General features: G+C 43.0%; 1 protein-coding gene across 1 annotated transcript in view; it reads left to right on the top strand.

The window, feature by feature from the left end:
* The first annotated feature begins 677 nt into the window (after positions 1-677).
* Positions 678-26,283, top strand: part of LOC149451494 (protein unc-13 homolog B-like) — a 189,968-nt gene continuing 164,362 nt past the window's right edge. The window contains exons 1-4 of the mRNA XM_089690608.1: positions 678-699; positions 10,034-10,063; positions 10,159-10,258; positions 15,553-15,670. Coding sequence (XP_089546734.1) covers positions 678-699; positions 10,034-10,063; positions 10,159-10,258; positions 15,553-15,670 — 270 coding nt within the window. The remainder of the gene's footprint in view (positions 700-10,033; positions 10,064-10,158; positions 10,259-15,552; positions 15,671-26,283) is intronic.

The raw sequence follows: 26,283 nt of genomic DNA, 5'->3' as shown, positions 1-26,283 counted from the left end.
GATAAAACAAATAACAATAATAAAAAATAAAATGCCCAGTGTCTACTGCCCTGTCCTGCTGTCACTCCACAGCGGCAGGACAGAGCATCATGGCAGGCTAGGGGGGAGTGCCGCGTTGATGCGGTAGCCCGCTCAGTGCCCAGTGGCTTACGGGAAAAAAATTAATGGGGGGGAGGGGGTGACATCATGTTTTACCGCGCCAGGTGACACCAACCCTAGTGACGCCACTGGCAGGACAAACATCTGTTTCTTCTGAAACTCTAGAACTGGAGTTTCCCCTAAATTCCCATTTGCGGACTATGTACATTAAATATGTATACATTAATTCTATGTATTTTTTAGTGTCTTAAGGGCATGCACATTGATAATGCATATCCGCTGGTTTCTACAGAGCTTTTCTACTACCTTGCGAAATGTGAATGACTGCATTTTCATGTGTGTATTCCTGTTAGGACAACTTATGGCACGTTGGAGTGTTCAGCACTAATGCCAGAGTGGGAGGGACACAGGAGAGCTGGTGGCTGTGCAGTTTTCATTCGCAGCTAAGCAAGCGAGGAAAGAAGTCATTGTAAATAATGAGCGGGACAGAATCACACTGATCAGGTGACAGTGCTGGAATACTGAATGCTCACTAACTGCTCACTGACTGCTCACTGACCAACTGGGGATCCTGGGAGATGGTACTGCTGTGTGTGAAAGGTATAGTATGACCTGGAGCTTATTAAGGGGGAGTGCTCAGCAGCTGACAGTTCTGACAGTTAAAGCACTGTATGCTTAGCAGGTTTTTGTTTTTTGTTTTGCTTTTTATTTTAGTGATAACATTGAGTACATTTCTATATATTTTTTTCAGTTTTCACACAATTACACAATAGGGCTTATTTGTGATTAGAAAACAACTTGAATAAAGGAGAAGTAGGGCTGGTGCCCATGTAAAGCAGCTGCTTATCAGCTTTCATTCTCTAGCCTGCATTAGGGACTTGGGATATACAGTAGTGTCTAGCTGCTGTTTTATCATAAATTACTGGACTACTCTTCCTTTTCCACTGACTTTATAGTTGTACCCGTAGATGTCCCTTTATGCTTTACAGGGATTAAAACTTAAATCAACCTGTACATGTGTATATGGGGTTAGCTTGAAGAAGTTCTGTCTTTCATGTCAGGAACAGATAGCATGCATCAGAGGATGGTAACCATAAAAACCCCCTTTGATCAGATATGGAGGTAATATATGTTTTTTATGTCAGAGGTACTGATGTTCTTAAAGGAGAAGTACAGGATATAAAAAAATAAAACATACATACTCGCCTACAGCATCACCCCTGCAGTAGACATGTGTTTACACGAAACGCGTCTAGGAGGAGCCCTCGCACGCTTTGACGTCAGATCAGGAGGTCCGGTGGCCATCTTTTGATTTCCACTGGTCAGTGTTTTTAGGTGCTTTTTATCATTATCTGCAAGCATCTTTCTACCAATACTCACAGTCCATATCATGTGTGTATATTCTGCTTTATTTGATTTAATAAACCTTTATTAACATTACTACACTATGAGCACCTTCACTCTCTATACCTGGCACTGAGCCTCCATACCTCAGCCCCAGCATTTCAGGCATCTGTGCAGACTTGAGGAGTAGTACGTTATGACCAGACTGGTAACTTTACGCCATTGAGTGACCAGCAGAGGATTGCATTACCATGCAGTACCCACGCAGGTCCCCGGCTACATGTGATCTTGATATGCGCATTAAGATTGCGCTTCTGGTGAGTAGGCAATCTATCTATTCCTCCACATCAGGACACTGGATCATATCGGCACTGATTGAAGTTACCTTTAATCTTTGAACTATTCACGTCACCTGATATTGCTGTACTGGACATTCACTGTTATTCATTTATTTAATCTGCTGAAAGACAGGTTTAGCCTGTTTATTACTTTTGTAGCGCTGCACTCCTCACTTTATCGATTTATCTAGAGAGGTTTTGTGGTTCCTTTTTAGTGCAATAGCCGCTTTTTAGAGTGCGCTCAGTAACCTACACATACTCGCCTATGTGGCTGCAGCATCGGTCTGATGCTGCAGCTGTCCCCCGCTGGCGTTAAGACCGAGAACTGAGCAATCACTTGACTGCTGATTACTTAGCAGTGATAGAGTTCATGTACATGGGGCATTTGGAAAACTTCTGAACGATGGAAACTGACTGCTGGAAAACGTAGGATAAAAATGTCAGTTTAGCCGCATTTGCATAACGTGTTTAGCCACTTTTGCGTTTAGAAGCGTTTTTAAAAGATAACCTCAAGAGACCCTCCTAAATGCCCAGAATGCACAAAAAAATAGTAAATTCACTAAAAAAGGCTACTAAAATACCACATGAGTTATTTTAACAAGTCATGCGGTATTTTAGTAGTGAAAAGCATGCGTTGATGTTTCAACTGTCAGCGGGATTCCCCACTGACAGCTGAATGTAAAAGAATTGCCGGCAATTAAAAAATAATAAAAAGAACGACGTGGGGTCACCCCTCCCATCCATACCAAGTCCTTCGGGTCTGGTATGGATTTTGAACGGAAGCCCCATGCCAAAATTAAAAAAAAAAAAAAATGGCGTGGGATTCTCCTCAAAATCCATACCAGACCCTTATCTGAGCATGCAGCCCTGCAGGTCAGGAAAGGTTGGGGGGTGAGCGAGCCCTACCAGGCCACATGCCCTCAACATGGGGGGGTGCTCTGGGGTAGGGGGAGCTCCCCCTGCTTCTGAGCAGAAGGCCGGGGGCCAACATCGGTAGTGAAACCTTTTTTTTTTTCTTTGGAGCGGCGGCGGTGATGGCGGACATTGTGGCATCATGATTGACATTGGATCTACTTTGGGGAACATTCTTTCATTAAAGGACTTGTCAAAGAATGACTCCTGTCTTTTTTACACTACAGCTTTTTTTTGTGAATGGGTAGCGGTACGATGTACCCCATACTCATTTACATGGGGGGGGGGGCAGAATCTGGGGGCCCCCTTGCTAAAGGGGGCTTCCAGATTCCGATATGCCCCCCACCTGCAGACCCCCACAACCACAGCCCAGGGTTGTGGGGAAGAGGCCCTTGTCACCATAAACATGGGGACAAGGTGCTTTGGGGGGGAGCTCCCCCTACCCCAAAGCACCCCCCCATGTTGAGGGCATGTGGCCTGGTATGGTTCAGGGGGGGCACTCGCGCTTGCTCGCCCCCCCCCTTTCCTGACCTGCCGGGCTGCATGCTCTGATAAGGGTCTGGTATGGATTCTGGGGGGGAACCCCATGCCATTTTGTTTTTTTTGGTGTGGGGCTTCCCCTCAAAATCCATACCAGACCTGAAGGGCTTGGTATGGATGGTGGGAGGACCCCATGCTGTTTTTTAAAATTATTTTTTAATTGCCGGCAATTCTTTCTTTTACATTCAGCTGTCAGTGGGAACCCCGCTGACAGCTGAAACATGATGCATACTTTTCACTACTAAAATTCCGCATGACTTGATAAAATAACTCGTGGTATTTTAGTAGCCTTTTTTTAGTGGATTCAAATTTTTTTTAAAAATGATATTCGGTGTCCTACTGCATACTCGGATGCGGTAGGATACCGCTTAGTGAATTGTGCCCTGGATATGGACCAGTTAAAAAATGCTTCTAAACACTTATAAACGCAGTTAGCCATGTTTACACGCGTTTGGTGTTTGAAATGCTGATACAATCTGCTCCTGAAGGCAAGTTTGGTGCGGTAAAAAAAACGACTGTAAACTCAACTGCCTGTAAATGACGGTAAGCGACGATGTATACATGGACACATAGGAAAACATTAGGGAGAGTTCAGGGGCTGCTGAAAAAAATGCAGCAAAGCTCCTGAATGTGAGTTTATCAGCTGCAGTGCACATGAGCCCATAGTCTCTGGCTCTCTGCTCTGCACCTCCAGTGCTCACTGGAGTGCCGGGCTGTGGAGGGGGCAGGAGAGGCTGGCTCAGGCACTGTGGAACACTGAGAGACAGAGCCAGCTGCCAGTCAGGAATCTGGGAGAATCCTAACCTTAACATCTGGATCCCTGCTGAGCCTGGACCAGCTCTGTGACATTTTTGCCTAGAGGTAGAAGAACAAGGTGTTATACTTACCTTATTCCTCACTCCAGTAAGCTCCCTCCAGTGGTGCAACCAGTCCCACAGAATCTCTATTCTAAGGTGCTCCTGGCAGAGTCGCACTCCTGCCTTCTCCACATACAGTGCAGAATTATTAGCCCTGCATTATACATGATGGCACTAAAGAACACACCAAAGTGCGGAATACTGGGGGGAGAAGAAAACAGCACCTGCATTGGCCAGTGTGTGTGTGTGTGTGTGTGGGGGGGGGGGGGTAAGGTAAGTCATACAGCAGGAGGGACCCTGCAGGTGTGAGGAATAAGGTAAGTATTAGATTATAGGAAATGCTTTTCTGGTCCTACTTCTGTTGTGGGTCACAGAAGTGCACATATTGGTGCTTTGCTGAAACCCACAATCAGCCGACTGGGAGTTAAAGTCTGCTGTCTGTTGATGTCACATAGCCGCTCCAGGCCATATTGTCAAGATCCACCCAGATGCCTGATCAGCAGCTAGCTCAACCTGAGCAAACTGCTTGCACCCCTTCTCTTGCCCACTGCCTTAGTGAGCGCTAAAGGGGCAGAGCAGAGAACAGTGACTGGCAGTCACTCCTCTCTGCTCAGAGCAGACAGAGAACTGAGCGATCAGTGGTCATGTGATTTCTCAGTTCTTGGGCTCAGAGCCGGCAGGGGACAGCTGTAGCATCAGAACAATGCTGTAGTCACATAGGTGAGTGTGTGTTTGTTTTTTTTATGCACCCCTAACTTCTCCTTTAAACCCTGTTCTTCTACCCCTAGGCAAAATATAAGTATTTTACCTTTGCAGTGTAAGGGACCCCACTGAAATGGTAGTTTTTTTCCTTTTTACCAAAGTTGGTCTTCAAGAAACATCAGTATCTCCTACATTAGAAGTGTGCACTACCTGATCAAATGGTGGTTTTTTATGGCTAACATCCTTTGAAAGCCAGAGTTGGGTTTTAAATTAAGGCAAATTGGGATCAAGACTACCCAATATACAGTGCATTCACAAAGTATTCAGACCCCCTTCACTTTTTTCAATGTTGTTATGTTGCAGCCTGATACTACAGTTGTTTAAATTCTTTTTTTTTTTCATTAATGTACACTCAATACCCCATAATGACAAAGTGAAAACACAATTTTATACATTTATTAAACAGAAAAAACTGAAATATCACATGTACTTATGTATTCATACCCTTTACTCAGTACTTTGTTGAAGCACCTTTGGTAGCAATTACAGTCTAAAATCTTTTTGGGTATGAAGTGACAAGCTTTGCACACCTGGGTTGGGGGATGTTCTGCCATTCTTCTTTGCAAATCCTCTCAAGCTCATGTATAGGGACTGTCGGTGGACAGCCATTTTCTCTCCAGAGATATTCAATAGAATTCAAGTCAGGGCTCTGGCTGGGCCACTCTAGGACATTCACAGAGCTGTCTCTAAGCCATGCCTGTGCTGTCTTGGTTGTGTGCTTAGGATCATTGTCATGTTGGAAGGTCAACAGGTTTTCATTGAGGATATTTCTGTACTTTGCTCTATTTAGCTTTCTCTCAACACTGACCAATCTCCTAGCCCTGCTGCTGGTAAACACCACCACAGCATGATGCTGCTCATACCATGCTTCACTGTTGGGATGGTATTGAACAGGTAATGAGCGGTGCCTGCTATCCTTCAGACATAATGTATAAAAATTGAGGTCGAACAGTTCAATCTTGGTTTCATCAGATCAGAGAATCTTGTTCCTCACAGTTTGAGAGTCCTTCAGATGCTTTTTTGCAAACTCCAAGCAGGCTTTCATATGTTTTACCCTGAGAAGAGGCTTCTGACTAGCCACTATTGCCATAAAGCCCAGATCAGTGGAGGGCTTCAGTGATGGTTGTCCTTCTGGACCTCTGTCCCATCTCCACACAGGCTCTCTGGAGCTCAGTCAGGGTGACCATAGGGTTCTTGGTCATCTCTCTTACTAAGGCTCTTCTCCCTCAATTGCTCGTTTGGCCAGGTAACAACAGCTGTGTCGCATTTGGGAATTATGGAGACCACAGTGCTCTTGGAAACCTTCAGAGCAGCCAGAATGTTTTTCTAGCCTTGCCCAGATCTGTGCTTGCAATTATCTTGTCTCTGAGCTCTGCAGGTAGCTCCTTTAACCTCATGATGTTTGCTCTGAGATAGTATTCAATGTCAGCTGTAAGGCTTTTTATAGAGTGGAGTGTGCCTTTCCAAATCATGTACAATCAATTTAAAATAGAACTATAGGGAAAACTTTTCATTTTGGTTAAAGTAAGATTTTTTTAACCATCTGTGTCCCATTGCAGATATTTCCCTTTACTGCCTGTCCCATAGCTAAACAGGAAGTGAGAGGAAACCCCTGCAAATTTAGGGAATTCCTTGGGGACCCCCAGGTCACCAGAACTAGCATCCCCATTGGAAGATTTTTCCCTGTATTACTTTTCTGGGGACAACCCAAAATTGTGGATTTTCTATTACAGTCACTTTTAATTATAATGGTAAACAGGACAAATAGAGAGGGGGAATCTCTTTAACGGAGACACAGAAATAAAAACTGACAAGTATTCTAATCTCTCTACAAGCTATTCAAAACTGAAAAACAAGTTTTGCCTTTGGTTATACTTTAGGGGCACAATGCCCTAATCTGAATTGCACAAGAACATGTTGTGCGTCTCTGTGGTGCGGTTTCAAGCCCATTTATTTGAAATGGGCTGAAATCGCATATCGCTAAAAGTAGTGCATGCACCACTTTTTTTAAATGCACAGCAACCACATCACATAGTACTCTGTACCATGCGGTTTGGTGCGGGCCAGTGCAGGCAGACGCAATGCATTTGCGACCTGCGTTTGGGGCGTCATTAACTTTAACTGACCCCCGCAGCAGATTGCTTGGGCATTGCGATTGGAAAGCGGTGCGGGAACTGGGTTGCCACCTCATCCCTTTAAAACTAAATCTGCATTAAGTTAGCCTGTGTAACCTGTGCAATTAATATGTGTTCGGTTTTAAAGGGATGAGGTGGCAACCCTATGAGGGAAGCTGTATGGTAAAGTGGCTCTCCTGCACCGCATTCTAGTGTGAATGAGCTCTTAAGGATAAATTCACCTTTTAACAAAAAATAATAAATGTACATATTTTTGCAGGTAAAAAAAAATGTGAATTATTATTTTTTGTTTCCGGAACCTAAGAATTGCACCAGCGATCAGCAGATCAATGTTGCCATGCAGGTCTCCCCCTGACCTGTCAGCATGTCTGCTTGCTCGTACATCCCATTACAACCTGAATATGGGTGTAGCATGTAAAATGTTACAAAGGGTGAACTTATCCTCTAATTTGCCACAGGTGGACTCCAGTCAAGGTGTAGAAACATCTTAGCAATGATCAAGAGAAATGGGAGGCACCTGAGCTACATTTTAAGTGTTGCAAAGGATCTGAATACGTATGCCAATGTGATATTTCAGTTTTTTCTTTTTCATACATTTGTAAACATTTCTAAAATTCTGTTTTCACTTTGTCATTATGGGGTCCTTAGTGTAGATTAAGGCCTCGTGCACACAGGACGTTAAAAAAAAACTCTCCTAGAAGCTGTCATCTGGCAGCAGCGTTTTTGCAGAAAAAACACCTGATGCTTGTAAAAAGTATCTAACGCTTTTACATGTGTTTAGGTGCATTTACAAGCATCAAGTGCTTGGGCCTTAATTCATTTAATTGGCCAGAATGATCATTTATTCACATCTCTGTCAACAGACAAATGCTCTGGGAAATGTTGGGATATGTAGTCCATGAACAGGTACCGGCATGGCTACTGTGGGAAGCCAGCTGTGACTCCTTGCAACGTCACAGCAGGCTTCCCATTGTGCATGCGCAAGCCGCATTGTGCTTTGTGAGTGGTCCTGCAGCCTTCTGGGACCTGTGATATGTCCCAGAATGCTGCTGGCAAAAAGGGGGGGGTTGAATTTCTGCTCGGAGCACCTAGGCGACGATAAAAAAATAATGTGCCAAATATGATAGAGGAGGGTGAGAGGAGGACATGGGTGAAGTTCCACTTTAAAAATCAAAAGGAATCAAAAGCATGATACGGGAATCAAATTCTGATCAGCCATTCTTTTATGCAGTTTAATTGAATCATAATAGGCCCAACTATATATTACAAACAGTATCCAGCTGCAGGGTTTGTTTTCGTGGTGTCCAAGTTTGGTTGCTTGCTATGGTTTAACCACTTTAATACCGCAATATAGCTGAAAGACAGCTACAGTAAGGTTCTCTTGTTCTGGGAGGGTGTTTATTGATGTCCTCCCAGAACACGTGTCCCGTGCACCCCCTGGAGCACAAATTGGGCTCACTCTGTGACCACTGTGCCCTTTAGACACAGATGGAGGTAAAGGGCCAATCACAGCAGCCCTTTACCATGTGATCAGCGGTGTCCAGTCACAGCTGAGCACATGTAAACAGACTTGCCGGTTACCTGCAGTCTTTTCCTCACACTCTGTGTCTGTGTGAGGAAGAGACAGCCGATACCTGGCAAGGCTGTCAGAGCAACGATAATCAGGCACCTATCTTCAGTGCCCTGATTAGCAGTGCAGCCCAATCAGAGCCCATCAGTGCAGCTTATCAGTGCCAGTGTCCATCACTGCAGCATCATCAGTGCAGCCCCATCAGTGCAACTCAGTGAAAAAGAAAAATTACTTATTTGCAAAATGTTATAACAGAAACAACGAAAAAGGTTTTTAATTAAGAAAAATACATAATTTTTTTGTGGGGGTTTCTTTAGTAAAAAAAAAAAACTAAGTGGTAATTAACCTCTCTAGCGGTATTCCCGAGTGTAGCTCGGGGTAAAATGTCAGTACCAAAAGCGGTAACCCTGAGCTACACTCGGGCTTACCATGCGGTGCTGCATAGGGATTCCCTGCAGAGCTTACCTTGTTCTTCGCTCCCGCGATGTGTCCCCTGCAGCGTCCCCAGCCATCTCCTCCGGCTGATGCCGGCATCCGGCTTCTGTGTTCCGGTCCCTGTGACGTCGGGACGTACGGGCGCCGCCAGCGGCGGGAAATTTGAAAATTTTAAAAAATGTCATTTTTTTCCAAACAAATTTTACATAGTAAAACATTACTGTTTCAACCCATTTCACATACATTTTGTCCCTAGTGCTTTGTCCTGTGCCCTGCCTGCATTTTGACTATTCTTTTTGCCTGGAAACTGAGAAAAGTCCATGGCGTCCAAAAAGTGTCCCTTTAGGTCAAAAGCGGGTTTAGATCAGCTAGAGAACAGCGATAGTAAATCAGAACCACTTGCAGAATTGAGTGATAATGATTCGTGGGGAAATTCGTCATCAGACACTGAAAACGATTTTGTGACTTTGCTCAGTGATGTGCGAACTTGGCGCTCTATTTCAAATTTCAGTGTTTTTGGTTTGATTATATTATTGAATTAAATGTATTATTATTATATTATTATTTTTTATGATTATTTATTAAATTATATTTTATGATTTCGTGTTTCAAATTGTATCATACCCGGGATGTTTAATAGACTCTTGTTCAGACAGATTTCAGTGAGTTATTCCTAAAAATTACAGCCTACAATAAAAAACTACATATTTCCATGCAAAATAATGGTACCGCTTTCAGCACCAAAAATCTGAAATAATCATACCGCCGAGGAGGTTAAATACCACAAAAAGAAAGCTCTATCTGTCTCAAAAAATGATAAAAATTTCATATGGGCGCAGTGTTACATGGCAGCGCAATTGTCATTCAAAATGTAACAGCGCTGAAAGCTGGGCAGGAAAGGAGTGAAAGTGCCCGGTATTGAAGTGGTTAATCCATTTTGCTCATTGCACTGTCTTGTTGAATGAACTATAATGTACTATTAAGGTAAAGTATTTACTGTATGCAACACATTCTCATGTTTCCTTTTCTTGTTCCATCTAGTGAAAAGAGGCCATTTTAATGGAATATCAGGTATTTATTTAATCAGACATTCAAAAGAACAATAAAAAGTCAGCTGGTATTGACAAAAATCATTATGGTATGTTATTTTTTGTTTGTTCATGCAGGTACTGCCAACACATATGTCATAATCAAGGTACACAACCTGCAGAGTGTTACAGTACCTAAACCTGGCTCTGAGCCATGCTGGGAGCAAGACTACTCCTTGTAAGTTGTCCTACTTCTATGTCAAATACAGGGAACAGATCTGAGTTAAATAGTAGCTAAATGATGAAAATGGTGCTGGGTGTGTGAAATCAGAAAAGTTGACATCCTGTAAGATGCATATACAATGGTCAATGGTACTGTGACCATATCAACAGCCATCTACTTGCTCTACCGAAGGTTTTACCCCTTCCTGACCAGGCCATTTTTAGCTGTTCAGCACTGTGCTACTTTAACTGACAATTGCGCAGCCATGCAACACTGTGCGCAAGCAAAATTTATATAATTGTTTTCACACAAATAGAGGTTTCTTTTTGTGGTATTTGATCACCACTGGGTTTTTATTTTTTATTATATAAATTAAAAATAACAAACATATATATATTTTTTACCTTCTGCGATAAAACATAGCCAATAAATAAAATTTTAAAATTCAAGTTTCTTCATACATTTAAGCCAAAATATATTCTGCTACATATTTTTGGTAAAAAATCCCAATAAGCATACCTGAATTGGCTTGTGTGAAAGTTATAGCATCTACAAACCATGGTATATAAATTGGAATTTGTATTTATTTATTTTTTTTATACTAGCCATTGCCTACTGGGCACTTATACCCCCTTCCTGCCCAGGCCAATTTTCAGCTTTCAGCGCTGTTGCACTTTGAATGACAATTGCGCGGTCATGCAACATTGTACCCATATGAAATTTGTATAATTTTTTTCACACAAATAGAGATTTCTTTTGGTGGTATGTACTTACTGCTGGGTGTTTTATTTTTTGTGCTATAAACAAAAAAAGAGCAAAAATTTAGAAAAACAAAATGTTTGTTTCTATTATAAAATTTTGCAAACAGGTAATTCTTCTTCTTCACTATTGTGCGCTGATGAGGCTGCACTGATAGGCAGCACTGATAGGCACTGATGGGCACTGATGAGGTGGCACAGATAGGCGGCACTGGTAGGCGGCACTGAGAGACGGCACTGATGAACTGTCACTGATAAGGCGGCACTGATATGCAACAGTGATGGTCACTGATAGGCACAGTTGGGTAGCACTACTAGGCACTGATGGGCACAGGTGCGTGGCACTGATGGGCACAGGTGAGTTGCACTGATGGGCACTTGTGGGCGGCACTGCTGGGCACAGGTGGGTGGCACTGCTGGGCACTGATCACCAGGGCACTGATCATCAGTGCCCTGATGATTGATGTCGATCAGTACTCTGACAATTGACGGTTATCGGCAGTACTTTCCTCACGCTGTGACAACTGCATTTACCGGTGATCTGCTGTGTCATTGGACACAGCTGATCACGTGATAAAAGGTCGCTGTGATTGGCCTTTTACCACATCATGGGATCAGCTGTACCCTTAGGACACAGCGATCACAGAGATCACTGGCTGCGCTCCCTCCCAGAACTGGCCGGCTGCAGTGAAGCCGTCATTCGGCTACCTGCAGTCGGCAAGTGGCTAGTAATGGTGGCGATCAGTGACTTAAGTGGGACTGTGATAGTATGGCGGGCAATCTGACACTAACTGACACTTTGTGGGAGCTGACTTTCATTGACATCTCCTGACACTAATATAGTGATCAGTGCTAATAATATACACTGACACTGTACAAATGATCTGGCTGGGAAAGGGTTAACATCTAGGGGCAATCAAAGGGTTAACTGTGTGTCTAACAATACCTGGTGTGTTTACTGTGTGCTGATTTTACCTGCTTTGCAGGGAAACAAAAACCAGCACATCCTCTCTGTTAGGGCAGAGCTTTGTGTTGTTTACAATCACAAAGCTCTGTCCTGTCATCCGCTTTGCCAATTGACGGGTCCATGCCATCAATCATTGGCTGGGACTCACTTATTGGCTTGTGCTGTAACAAATCACAGCACAGCCAGGGTGGCAGGCTTGCGTCCCCTGTGGTATCCAGTGCAGAGAGGCTGCTTTGCCCCTGTACATAATCGTGATGCGATCCGAAAGCAGGTATATACGCATTCATAGTTTTAGACAGATATGGCAGGTTTTTCAGACTGCTTCTGGGAGAGGTATTAGTCCCTCATCACTTGATTCTCTACTGGGCAACCTCCTTTTTCTGTGGGTTGCAAAGAGTCCATAGAGAATGTAGTGCCAGAGCAAGGCTACACACTGGTCTGCATTTCACAGACAGAGATTGAAGGTTGTTCAGAAAAGGATACTGCCACTGCAAGGATTGAAACACAACTGAAGTTTCAGTTTAAATTAGCTACATATGTTCCAGGTTCACCAAAACAAAAGGTGTGCAAAGTCTTATTGCTCATTTTCTTTGCAAAACAGCTTCAGCCTGAATAGTAAAGCCTGTCTTTTGCCAGCATTCTGCAGAATGGGTTCCTGGGCTGTCTCTGTGGAAGCAGGGATTTCTCTGCAGAGGTCCAGCAGACCCCCTGCTGAGCCAGAGCCAGAATGTTCTATTCAGCCCTGATCATCAGTATTGCTGAGTGCATAGTTATGGGTCTATTTATTATTATAGAGGCCTGCAGATATACTACTGCTTCCAAACAGACAGCAAAGTCCCACTTTGCAGCCTGCTGATAGAGGAAAGACTTTTCTACTCAGGCTGTAGCTGCTTTCTGAAGAAAATTAAAGCGGTATTAAACTCAAAACCAAAAATATAATATATTGCAGCTTACCAATCATTAAATGATGTGGCTGCATTAGTTGTCTGTTTTTAGGCCTTTTCCCTCTGTTGTTACCTGGTGATCTGCCCAGTAACATACTAACTCCTCATGCACACTTGATGGTTTTACAGCGACTGTTTTTGGCTTTTGACAGGTTTTTCTACAGCTAGTAAACCCCCCAGCATGTTATCCTATGTGTCCATGCACACATACACTGTAATCAATGTTTTTTGGCTGGAAAAAAAACCCAGGACTAGTGGGAGTTTTTTAGCTGTAAAAATGCTCTAATGCTGAAAACCTCAGTAAAAAGCCACACACTGGCATTTTTGGATGTTTTTTTGACCAAAAAAAAAATTGTTTTTGTGGTAAAAAAAAAACGCAAGCGTGGCAAAACGCCACTAAATACTAATGCAAAAACGCTTAAAAAAGATGAGAAACTCACGGTTTTAACGTGACTTTACACAGCTAACATTACCAGCGTTACCAAAACGTCCAGTGTGTATGAGGACTCACTATATTAGAGTGCCCCCACTCTGGATGAAGGAGCAACAGAGACACCTTCGGACAGCAGCCTTGTTAATTTGGGGAAAGGAGAGTGTTAGATGTAGTAGCAGATTTAAATACACCAAAATGTTGAAGTCAAACTCCAGCTAACATTTTATAAGCAGTTTTTTCTTTTTGGATAATGGTTTTACATAAATAAAAGCTGATCATTGTAAGCACCCCTGTCAGTGGTAAATGGTTTGTCTCAACCCTCTAACTGCTACATCTGCAGGACATGCTTGTTCTGTTGAAAAACAACCCATTTCCTGGCAGGATCACCAGGTGAAAATAAAGGAAAGAAAACATGAAAGGAAAACAAATGCAGCCATCACATCTAAGAATTGGTAAGCTGCAATATAATAAATGTTTGCTTTGGGGTTCAATACTGGTTTAACTGTATAGTAAGGACTGTGGCCAATGGCTTCTCACCACTCTGACATTCATTGTGGAGTCTCCTCCCTCCTGACTGTTCAGAACGCCGGTCTCACGATCATGCTGCAGAACGCCGGTCTCACGGTCGTGCTGCAGAACGCCGGTCTCACGGTCGTGCTGCAGAACGCCGGTCTCACGATCGTGCTGCAGAACGCCAGTCTCACGATCGTGCTGCAGAACGCCGGTCTCACGATCATGCTGCAGAACGCCGGTCTCACGGTCGTGCTGCAGAACACCGGTCTCAAGATCGTGCTGCAGAACACCGGTCTCAAGATCGTGCTGCAGAACACCAGTCTCACGATCATGCTGCAGAACACTGGTCTCATGATAATGCTGCGTCCTGCAGTCTCCAAGGGTGAATGCAGCAGCTCTGAACATGGTTGCAGTGATCCCAGGCAAAGTTACAAACGTCCAAGGTTCAAACGTGCTCTCCCATAGCTCATTAGGTCACTCTGCTCCAGTGCATAGTCCCCTGTGCACACTCTTCAGTTCATCCAGCTTGGTTGTGTCTGGCAGATACCACATTTCAGTCCTGATCTAATGACAAAGGAAGCATTGGCAATTAGCAGCACATCAGGCTGGCAGGTAAGTGAGCTGGGAATTTGTTGTTGTTTGACAACAATCCTTCCATGTGCTCCTTGCTGTGAAGGCCAGTTATAGGTTGGGGCAGTTGCCATTTGTTTGTACCATTGGTTAATTGGTGAGGGGTTGCACTGGACACCTTTGCTGCCATTGTGCTATTTGCTGAGTGTCCAGTTCACCCCTGTGCCTTTAAGGAGGGGTGGGTTCCCTCCAGGCATACTTGCAGGGGCGTATTTACCACAAGGCAAAAAAGGCATTTGCCTAGGACAGCATTTTTCTGGGGGGGGCAGCACCAACCTCCCTGGAAGAGTGGATGGAAGAAGGGACACATGTGGCTTGGGGACCAGGTGGGATCTGAGAGAGGCTGCGGGCTGCTTGACTCTCGTTCCCGGGGATGTCCAGAGCTGTGAAGGTGGGTGTCTTTCTCTCTCTTGCTGGGAGGGGAGTTGCCAGTGCATGGGGGCGATGGTAGTGGAAGGCTCTCGGGTGGGGCGACAAGGTTGTTGTTGGTCAATGTCAGGCTCTCTCCAGGGGGGAGGGGGCAAATTCTGTGTTGCCTAGGGCAGCACAAAATCTAAATATACCACTGCATACCTGCCCTCAATCTATCCATTATTATATATGTGCTCCTATTATGAAGACTCTCAAAAATTTTTATAGATAGGACTGCAGAATACTGGAATGCCATGATGTGGCCTCTGCAGCTTACGCATGTATTTGCAAATAAAATCCTTTGTTTTAACGTGAACTGTTAGACAGGACAGATAGGTGTGTTGCAGGCTGGCTGGCAGGGCCTCTCCAGCAGTTTCAGATGCAGCTTTTCTCAGTCTCTCTCCTCCTCTCTCACTAGTGTCTCAGCTTCCCCTCACTCTGCCCACTGTCAGTGTCATTGGTTGCTAGGAAGCTGCCGGCTGGTTGTCAACAACCAGTCACAGGTGGTAAAGTTAACAAAACTAGCAGTAAGATATTTTCAATCTGGAGAAGGACCGTTTAAAGTGAGATACTGCCAGAAAAGTGAAGCAAATACTTTATTGTATCCCTCTGAATATCTTTATGTTTGACTAAAAATTTGTGTATTCTTACAGTGACCTCAGTGATGTACAGAGTGGGCTCCTTGTACAGGTCTGGAAGTCCGGATGGATGTGGGACTCTATGTTGGGCAATGTGTGGATTCCATTGCAATCAATTAAACATGCAACAGATGTAAGTAATAAAAGGATCAATGTTAAACCTATCAGCAATTAACCGCTTTAGGACCGCCCACAGTAGATTTACTGCTGCAGGGTGGCCCCTGTGCGCAGGATCACATATATATATATATATATATATATATATATATATATATATATATATATACGTGACTCTGCATTTCTGCCCTACCCACGCCGCCATTCACGGCCCCGGGTGTCAATCGCCGGGTCCGGTGATTACACGTCGGCCCCCCGGGGATTACTTGCAATCACCGACAGGGAGGAGGGCTGCATTGTTTACCAACAGCATAAAGCATAAAGAACAAAGAGAGAAAATAGATAGGAACTAATGTTTTTACAGAAGTGAAAGAATGTGTGAAGTGAAAATAGATGGAGTAGCACCAGTGGAACAAGAGGTAGATGAAAATAGGGAGAATGGGGGGGGGGGTTATAGGTGGTGGTGGTGGGAGGGGGGCTATAGGTGGTGTTGGGGGGGTTATGGGAGGGAGAAGGGATTAAGGGTAATATTTTGTATGAAAGTTTGTGTTATTTAACCACTAGTGGACCGCCCACAGTACATATACTGCAGCAAGGCAGCCCCTGTGCGCAGGATCACGTATATAAATGTGATCCTGCATTTCCGGGTATGGGGCGCACATGAGGCGCACAAACGCCCTACCCGTGCATGCCAATCGCAGCTCCGTGAGTCAATAGGGAGGTTTACAATGCAGCCCTCCTCCCTGTCAGTTTGGGCACACTGTTCGGGATGGCTGAACAGAGCCATCCCAATCAGTGTGCTTACAGTAAAGCACACACCCCCGCCCCCTAATAAAATACTCCCTACACACAGTTAACCCTTTGCCCCTCGTGTTAACCTGTTCCTGCCCAGTGCCATTAGTACAGTCTCAATGCTTTTTTTTTTAGCACTGATCACTGTATTGGTGTCACTGGGGATGTCAGTGACACCAAGTCAGTTCCCCCCAGTGTCAGAATGCCCACCGCAGTCCCGTTATAAGTCGTTGATCGCCACCATTATTAGTATAAAAAAATTCCAGTATCTATACCGCCATTTGTATATAACTTTCACGTAAACCAATTAATTTACACGTATTGGGATTTTTTTTTTTAGCAAAGACATGTCGCAGAATACATTTTGGCCTAAATTTATGACGAAATTTGATTTTTACATTTTTTTAACTGAACATGTTTAATAGCAAAAAGTCCAAAATATTGTTTTTTTTCCTCAAAATTGTCGGTCTTTTTTTTTTATAGTGCAAAAAATAAAAAACACGTGGCGATCAAATACCACCAAAAGAATGCTCAATTCATGGGAAAAAGGATGTAAATTTAATTTGGGTGCAGCGCTGCATGACCGTGCAATTGTCAGTTAAAGTAACGCAGTGCTGTATCACAAACCGCTTCTTTAACTGCTTCCTGACCGTCCTATAGCAAAAATACTGCTATAGGGCGGCATGGATGTGATCACATTTAACCCCTTGAATGCCAGGAACACGCTCATACACAATAAACCTCCATTGCTAGTATAGTGTCTGAACGGATCAACATTTTTGATCAGATCAGCACTGTACCAGTGTTCACATTAGTATAGTGTCCCCAAAAACACAGCGTTAGTGGGATCAGCCATGGCACCTGCCAGCACCTGCGTCTAGCCTCTATGCTTACCCCCCCCCCCTCTTCTCCCCCAGCAAGTGCAGTGTCACAAAACCACAGTGTTCACAGAATCAAGCCTGATCTTTGCTAGCACTTGCCAGTAAATTTTGTTGACTCTCATGTGCAGCAGAGTGCCAGTACTAGTGCCGCTCTACCTTTTGGTGAACTGGCGAGCACCAGCGGCCTAGTACATCCTGGTCTTTCACATACCAGCAAAGCAGTATGACTTGTTGATGTGGCGAATCCCGTAAGTGCAGTACAAGCTGGAGCAGTGGCGAGCACAAGTATTGTTCCGCAGCCACCAAGAATTCACACACCAGCCCATAGTGCTTGCAAATCCAGATTGGCAGCCCACAAATTCTGTAGCACCCGTACTTCCCCCATTCACTGCCCAACCCGGAATTCAGTTGGAAACAGCAAAATTAAACTACTCCCCTTGATTTTTTGGAGCTGTTTTTCACGGAAGATCTGTATGCATTGAGTGTGTATCAAAGAAATTTATATGCACAACAATTTATGGCCGCCAATCCAAATTCAAATGAATTGCGGTTGTATTGGTCCACAGACCCGTTAGTAGTGTTCTCTACTGCCATGTCCAGGCATAGATATGAGAGTATATGTTTTATGCATTTCAACGACAACTCACTCTGTTGTCCTCGGGGTAACCCTGAATTTGACTGGCTCCACAAAATTCGGCCCCTCGTAAATCACCTTAACCAAAAATTTGCAGATGTCTATACTCCCCAGCAAAAAAATCTGCATTGATGAGTCCCTCATTAATTTTTCTGGCTGCCTTGCATTCAAACAATTTCTCCCTAGAAAGCGTGCCAGATATGGGGTAAAGATGTAGAAGACCTGTGAGAGGGCAACAGGCTATACATATAAGTTTCGGATTTACAAGGGAAAAGATAGTCACGTGGAGGCCCCCAGATGCCCAGGCTACATGGTGAGCAGTGGCAAGATAGTTTGGGACTTGGTGTCATCCTTTTTCCATATGGGGTACCACTTATACGTGGACAATTTTTATTCAAGCGTGCCACTATTTAGACATTTGTTCAATCTTGGAATTGTATGTATATATTGTACATTCACATCAGTCCCTAACCCTCAAGGGGCGTACAATCTAAGATCCCTAACTCATATTCATACATACACATACTAAGGCAAATTTAGACAGGAGCCAATTCACCTATCAGCATGTCTTTTGGAGTGTGGGAGGAAACCGGAGTACCCGGAGGAAACCCATGCAGGCACAGGGAGAACATGAAAACTCCAGGCAGGTGTGCCGTGGTTGGGAGTCGAACCAACGTCCCTAGTACTGCCAGGCTGAAGTGCTAACCATTTAGCCACTGTGCTGCCCCAAAACATCTACTCACACAGAAATAGGATGATCGGTTGCCGCCTTCTGATATCCACCAGATATCATGCTTGGTAGAAAAGTACATCACACTTCAAGGTATCTTTAAGAAGTTTATTGTATTTGTTGATATTCTGCAATTTAATAGCTTTTAACAGGCCTCATTCTTGGCCGCATCTCTGTTCCAGGTCTGTTCCAATCACATCCACCATTGCAGCCCTGAAACACATTGGCTTTACCTATTACCTGTGATCTGTCAACCTCAATAAACTTCTCAAATGTACCTTCAGGTGTGACGTACCTTTCTACTGATCGTACCCAATCAAAGTATAATTGTATGTCACTTATCCTAATAGTAATGCGATCTCATGGGTGGTAGGTAAGACATGCACTGTGACTTAGGCTGGTTTGCATTGTATTGTACTGTCAATCCTACATTTGTTGTAGGCTGGAAACGGCCGAGCAAAGTGACTCTAACAGAAAAATAAAATGTAAAAACAAGCCACCCTGCTAAAGAAGAGTTAAAATACTAGAGACCTCTTATGGGGTAATTGGGTATGGAAAATGGCTCTCCCCAAACAGGCTACGTTTGATAGTAAATTTGGCAGTGTCTCTAAACCCAACAGGAGTTCTTCAGCCATCTTAATTGGTTGGTGCACAATCACATCATTCCTGAGCTCATTCGCAGCTCAGTATCCTTTTGACGGGGGATTGCAAATAGGCAGGTGTGTACTTTATTGCAGCAATAAAGAGTCTGCCTGTTTGCATTTTTGTATTTTACAGCTTTAGTTCTACTTTAATTTCTCTCGGTCCAACGTCAGCAGTCTTCTAGCTTCTGAGAGGACCCCTCTGCTGGTCAGCCAGTGGAAATTGTCCACATCACTCAGGCAATGATGTAGGAACCCAGAATTAGGACCCCAGCAGGAAGTAAACAGAGAGGAGAAAGATCATAGCACTAGATGATTATGTGACTGGAGCTTCAGGTAAGTGAAAACAGGGGTTTAGAAAGGTTTTTTTATATTCAACCCAGAGAACGGATATTGTTAAAATCTCATCCCAGAATTGGGCTTTCAATTTGTATTCTAACCCCACAATTGCCTTGAGGCAATATACTGGAAGAATAGAGCACAGGGAGGATCTCAGCTGTGTAATAATTCTCATTTATGTTCAATGAGCAGGCAGGTGACACAGGAAGCTTGAGAATCATATAGTGATGTCTGTTTTAGCTATGCAGTATGGCAGCTTAGCCACAAAAAAGGCTAAAGAGTGGCTAAGAGCCCATTCACACTTGTGCAACTTGTCATGGATGACAAGTCACATCCCACATTTCTCCATGAGTACTATTCATATCTGTGTGACTTCAAGTCGCAGCAACTTAAAAGTATTTCCTGCACTGCTTTGGTCCGACTTCCATGCGACGTGAGGGCCATAGACTTCAATGTAAATCCTCCAAAGTCACATGAAAGTCGCACCTGAATAACATACATGTGTGCAACTTGTGTGCGACTTTGTACAGCACAAACAATGATTCTTGGTCAAAGCCAAAGTCGCACTGTAAAGTTGCAATGAAAATTGCACAATTTGTAAGTTGCACAAGTATGAATGGAGCCTAAAGGAAATGAAATGTATTTTGGCTTAGAAAATCCACATACCATATGTACATATATCTGACTTCAACTTTAAAATAAAATTTTTCTATCTCCAGTGAGCGAGCAGATATAGGCACAACCCCCCAGCAAAAATATTATGTTTTTTTCAATACTTACCTTTTACCACATAATTCAGGCTGGTCTTACTGGGTCCCCTTATTCTTTGGTATTCTCCTGACTTTTGGTGGTCCTCAATGATGCAGATACCTTAATGTCATAATTCTCTTTACACAATGAATGAAGGGAGCTATAATAACGTCCCCTCAGAGGATGCGTCCATGACACCCTGCATTCTCAGCAGGGTTAAGTGTCATTCAACCTATACAACTGAGGAAATCTTGTGGTGAAGAAGTACTGCAGGGTATAGCTCAGGATGGAAGGTGAGCAGATTTTTTTTTTTAGGAACCTGATTGGCGCACCATTTTATTTTATAAAAACTGTTGCCTGGGTTGGACTTTAAGTGACGCATTAAAACAAATTTTGCTCAGATTGTATTCATTTAAAAAAAAAAAAATCTTACAGCTCTCTTGAAAGCTACAGACCACAAACAGGACTTTTTGTTACAGTATCAAAGATTACAAGATCATGTGCCAAAGCCACTAATTTCCCAATAGAAAAAACTGTTACTGCAACTTATTGTGCTCTACACATTGCTATGTGGTCAGACGTGCAACCAGTTTTTACGAACCTGTTCAATTTTCAGTAAATGTCAGATGTTTAGATGTGGTGGATACCCTTGGGAGTCATAATGGGTCAGTTGGTAACAGGTTTGTTTTTTCAGAACTTTGGTCCTTGATGCACTTTTTACCAGGACCACTATCTGATTGGAGTGTATATGTTATTCTTTATCTGTAGTGATTCCCCTGTTTTTGTTTTCTTTTTCAGAATCCATTCATGCATTCATTTCATACTTGTGGATGAAATCATTTCTATCTAAATTGCCCTTAGAGAGCATATTAGTGTTTTAAGACATAAGACCTTTGGAAAGGGGGACTGGTTTGGATAAAACTATGTAGACTTTGTAGTTTTGTGGAATTTGTCAGTGCTGTGCTAGTATTTTAGTACTCCTGCAGAGAATCACAACACTACAAACACTCATACTACAAACATGTGACCCTTGTAATAAAGAGTCCCTCGGTATCCTTTGTCTATAGTCTGACTGGTGACATTTCTTAAACTGTTAAACAGTATTTCAGAATCAACAGATCATTTATGCAGCAGCCATTTGCATTATATCTAGTGGTGACAGTAAAGCATAAATTAAATAGTCTTCACTGACCTCGAAAGAAAAAAAAAGTATCCCTCCCTTTAAGGTGAAATGTGACATTTTTATGAGTAAAATTCCAGTTTAATAGCCTTTCATTGTATAGTAAACATGCTGCCTGTAAAAAATACGAGATTTAAAATGTTCAGTTTTCAAAGGCAGCTGACTGGTTATAATATGCAATATAATGGTAGAATACATGATATGATAATTCACATGGAGACCACGCAAAGCAGGTGTAGGCCAATATTTATTTTCCCTTGTTTATTTTTTGACCAGTCTGTGTGTAAGAGGCCATAAGTATTGGAGAAATTGTCTCTGTTATAATTAAATATCTTTTCTTTCCAGCATGTACTTACTTTTTATAGCTTAGACCCAGGAAATTATATTGTGGTCATTGCTAGCCAGTTTTTTTTCCCCGCATGAATAATTGTAATAGGAACAGCTTATTTGTTAGAAGAAACCCAGAAGGGATTCATTTCCAGTTTCTATAAACTGTCCCATAAAACTGTCCTGCAGTATGTTTTTACATTTTCATCCTTTTTGATGTGCAAGCATTGTCAATATGCCACTCAATGCAATTTTTTTTTACCCCTCTTGCCTGTTATGTAGGGTCATCTTCAAAATACACCCGCCCAGAAAACTCAGCATTGTCCCACTGTGATCCACTATTTGGGTCCAATACTGCCATCTTGGTTCTGTTTAGCTGGCTCTTCTGGGTACAAGCAGAATGGGGATGGTCCAGTCCAGCTGTGTCTCCTGCAGCTTCCTGGGAAATGTGACATGAGTATCTCAGGAGGATGCAGGACCAAAGACACACCATTCTGGCCTGGGACGGGATATATATATATATATATATATATATATATATATATATATATATATAGTTAGTAATGTTTGTGGGTTGTTTAGCTCGGGGTAGCACTTACCAGTGAGTAGAGTCCATGCCAGAAATTGTCATTTAAGGGCTTGTCGGCCCACTTTTATTAAAGAAAACAAAAAAGTGCATAAAATGTATGCTTTCCACTCAGGGGGTTTCCAACGTCAACACACTCAGCCTCCTGGCTTACACATCTACCAGTTCTGCTCAGGCCTTCCACTTCAGGCCCTCATCTGTCTCCCACAGAGCACTTCCTCACCAACACTGTCCACAAAGCTGGCAATCCCTTGCTGCTCTGGTTCTCAGGCTTGTCCTTTCCTTCCTGGCTTCTCCCTTGCACACACCTGGATTCCTCGGGTGGTTGGAGCACAGAACCCTGGTCATGCCTATAAAAATTCCAGAACCCACCTGCACAATCAGTGTGCTGGCTGTTCCTAAAACCTGGTCCCAGGATTGGAGATTTCATCCCTCTCAGATCACTTTGAAATCTCCAGGCTCTAGGTCCCACTTTACGAAACAATGAGAAAACTGAGAAGCCAGTTTCTTCTGCATTATGCAAACTCCCTGGAGCCCCTCAACCTGCCTAACTGAGAATCCTGGGTGGCATAATATTCTTTTAACATCATGATAGTTGATCGCACTGTCATAGAATACACTATATTGCCAAAAGTAATGGGACGCCTGCCTTTACACGTACATGAACTTTAATGGCATCCCAGTCTTAGTCCGTGGGGTTCAATATTGAGTTGGCCCACTCTATGCAGCTATAATAGATTCAACTCTTCTGGGAAGGCTGTCCACAAGGTGTAGGAGTGTGTCTATGGGAATGTTTGACCATTCTTCCAGAAGCGCATTTGTGAGGTCAGGCACTGATGTTGGACAGGAAGGCATGGCTCACGGTCTCCGCTCTTTGGGTCCTTTCACACAGGCATTCCATTTTTTTCATGAGTTCAGTCATGTTTTTTCCACGAAAAAACGGATCAGGTCACAGTAGTTTTTCATCAGTTTACATACGTTTTTCATCAGTTTACATCCATTTTTTACATCCTTTACCAATGCACAAATGGACTGTATGTCTGTTTACATCCGTTCCATTTTTTTTTTAATGGAAGAAAAATAGGGGTTTCTTCCGTTAAAAAAAACAGATGTTAACTGATGCGGAAATTAATGGATGTAAACACACAATCATCCATTTACATCCGCTAGTCCATGGAAATACATGGGTGTCCGTTTTTCATCTGGAAACAGAAAGATGAAAAACAGACATATGGAATGCCTATGTGAAAGGTGCCTAAATCATCCCAAAGGTGTTCTATCAGGTTGAGGTCAGGACTTTGTGCAAGCCAGTCAAGTTCCTCCACCCCAAACTTGCTCATCCATGTCAGCATAAATGAATTTAGGGAAGGAACCCTAACAAAGAAGGTAACTTTTGTAATCCAGATAGTTTGACTAGGTAACAAACTTTTTTAAAGAACCATCAAGTAATCAACAATTTGATACAAAAATATATATATATACCTCCACCCATCACCATTTGAAAATTTTACAACATTGTCAATTTAAAACCAGGGAGTCCGGACTAAAAATGACTTCGGAATGATGTTTGACCTTCAGCAATATCATGTCTTAGGTATCACAGACCTTTGCTCAAAACTGAGCATAAAGATTAAACAATGTATCCACTGAAAAGGAGGAAGATGACAAGACATAATGCTGAAGATAGCAACTACTATGCAATACTGTGTACATCTATCTCTAATTGATACAAAACAACTTGTATAATGTATCAAAACAACAGTGATGAGGCAAAGGGAAGATTTGAGAATGACAGGAGCAGGATTGAAGGTTGGGTGAATGTGCTTGACACGAAAGTTACCTTCTTTCTTAAGGTTCCTTCCCTAAATTAATTTATTTTGCTATATTTTGGGTACTGTGATCCACACCTTGTATGGTGTATTAGTGGACTTTAACTTTGCTCCCTTGTCCTTTTTGGGGGTTTTATGGGTTAACTGCATTACCCTAAAAACATTTTATTGAGTTAATTTGCTCATCCAAGTCTTTATGGACCTTGCTTTGTGCATTGGTGCGCAGTCATGTTGGAACAGAAAGGGGACATCCCCAAACTGTTCCCACAAGTTGGGAGCATGAAATTGTCCATAACGTCTTGGTATGCTGACTCCTTAAGAGTTCCCTTTACTGGAACTAAGGGGCCAAGCCCAACCCCTGAAAAACAACCCCACACCATAATCCCCCCTCCACCAAACTTTACACTTGGCACAAAGGAGTCAGGCAAGTACCGCTGTCCTGGCAACTGCTAAACCCAGACACGTCCATCAGATTGTCAGGTAGAGACGCGTGATTGGTATCTCCAGAAAACACGTCTCCACTGCTCTAGAGTCCAGTGGCAGCTTGCTGTACACCACTCGGATGCTTTGCATTGCACTTGGTGATGTAAGGCTTGGATGCAGCTGCTTGGCCATGGAAACCCATTCCATGAAGCTCTCTGCACACTGCTGTTGTGCTAATCTGAAGGCCACATGAAGTTTGGAGGTCTTTAGCTATTGACTCTGCAGACAGTTGGTGACATCTGCATACTGTGCGCTGCAGCATGTGCTGACTCCGCTCTGTCATTTTACATGGCCTACTATATCATGGCTGAGTTGCTGTTGTTCCCAGTTGCTTTCACATTGTTATAATACCACTAACAGTTGACTGTTGAATATTTAGTAGCAAGGAAATTTCACAAATGGACTTATTGTACAGGTGGCAACCTATCACGGTACTACGCTTGAATTCACTGAGTTCCTGAGAGCAACCAATCCTTTCACAAATGTTTGTAGATTCAGCCTACATGTCTAGGTGCTTGATTTTATATACCTGTGGCCATGAAGGTGATTGGAACACCTGATTCCAATGATTTGGAGGGGTGTTCCAAAACACGCACGCACGCACGCACGCACACACACACACTTTAAAGTGAAACTACTGTTGGTGAAGTTATATTTACTGTATATTGAAGCTTCCTCTGTCCACTGGCCCACCTGCCAATTTTACATTCACCTGTCCCCTACCCAGTGAAATATTATTGTTGAGGTCCAAAATTCCTGAGCCACAAGTGTGCTGGTCATCCTCCATTCAGTCTTATAAGAAGTCCATCTTAGTGCTACTCCATGTTCTAGCACTATGAACCCTTTATAGGAATTAATGTAAAGCACAGAGTGCAAGCAGGGGTCCAACTCTGAATATTGTGATAAGTGACTTTGTGATACGAGTGAGATTTAGGGCCAATTCATGCTGACTTGTACTAAAATGTCTAGAAAATGGATGTGCATTTCCATCCATTTTAGTCACGTGCTGACATTCTTTGACATACATTATTGTCTGTTGACATGCATTTTAGTGTGCGTTAAAGCCTATTGCATTTTCACAAGATATCTTGTGCAGTGTGCTGACATCCGCTTACATCAGTTTACATCTGTTGTGCAGTGCTAAAATGCATACATGTTGCATTTTAGTGCAACGCAGGTCAACACAGTGTTATGGTGTGAATAGGACACATTGGTAAATATTGTTTTTCAGATGTCCCTCTGTCGATCTGTATTTTACATCTGCACTAAAATGCAGATCAACGCACTGGTGTGAATTGGCCCCTAGACTGACATGGGGCTGAGAGCAGAGAATGCTACAATTTAAATGTAGATATTATATATTATCATCAACGCTGGGACTATTACAGCTGTTCTATTAATTGATTTAACATGTGATTTATCCTTTCATTAAGGCATAGCACTTTTTAATGTGAGTA

This window comes from Staurois parvus, unplaced genomic scaffold (assembly GCF_062004578.1).
Source record: "Staurois parvus isolate SC_StPar_1 unplaced genomic scaffold, SC_StPar_1.0 ptg000536l, whole genome shotgun sequence".
Lineage (NCBI taxonomy): Eukaryota > Metazoa > Chordata > Amphibia > Anura > Ranidae > Staurois > Staurois parvus.
The sequence above is the reverse complement of the archived record's forward strand: the minus strand, read 5'-3'. Positions and strand labels throughout refer to the sequence as shown.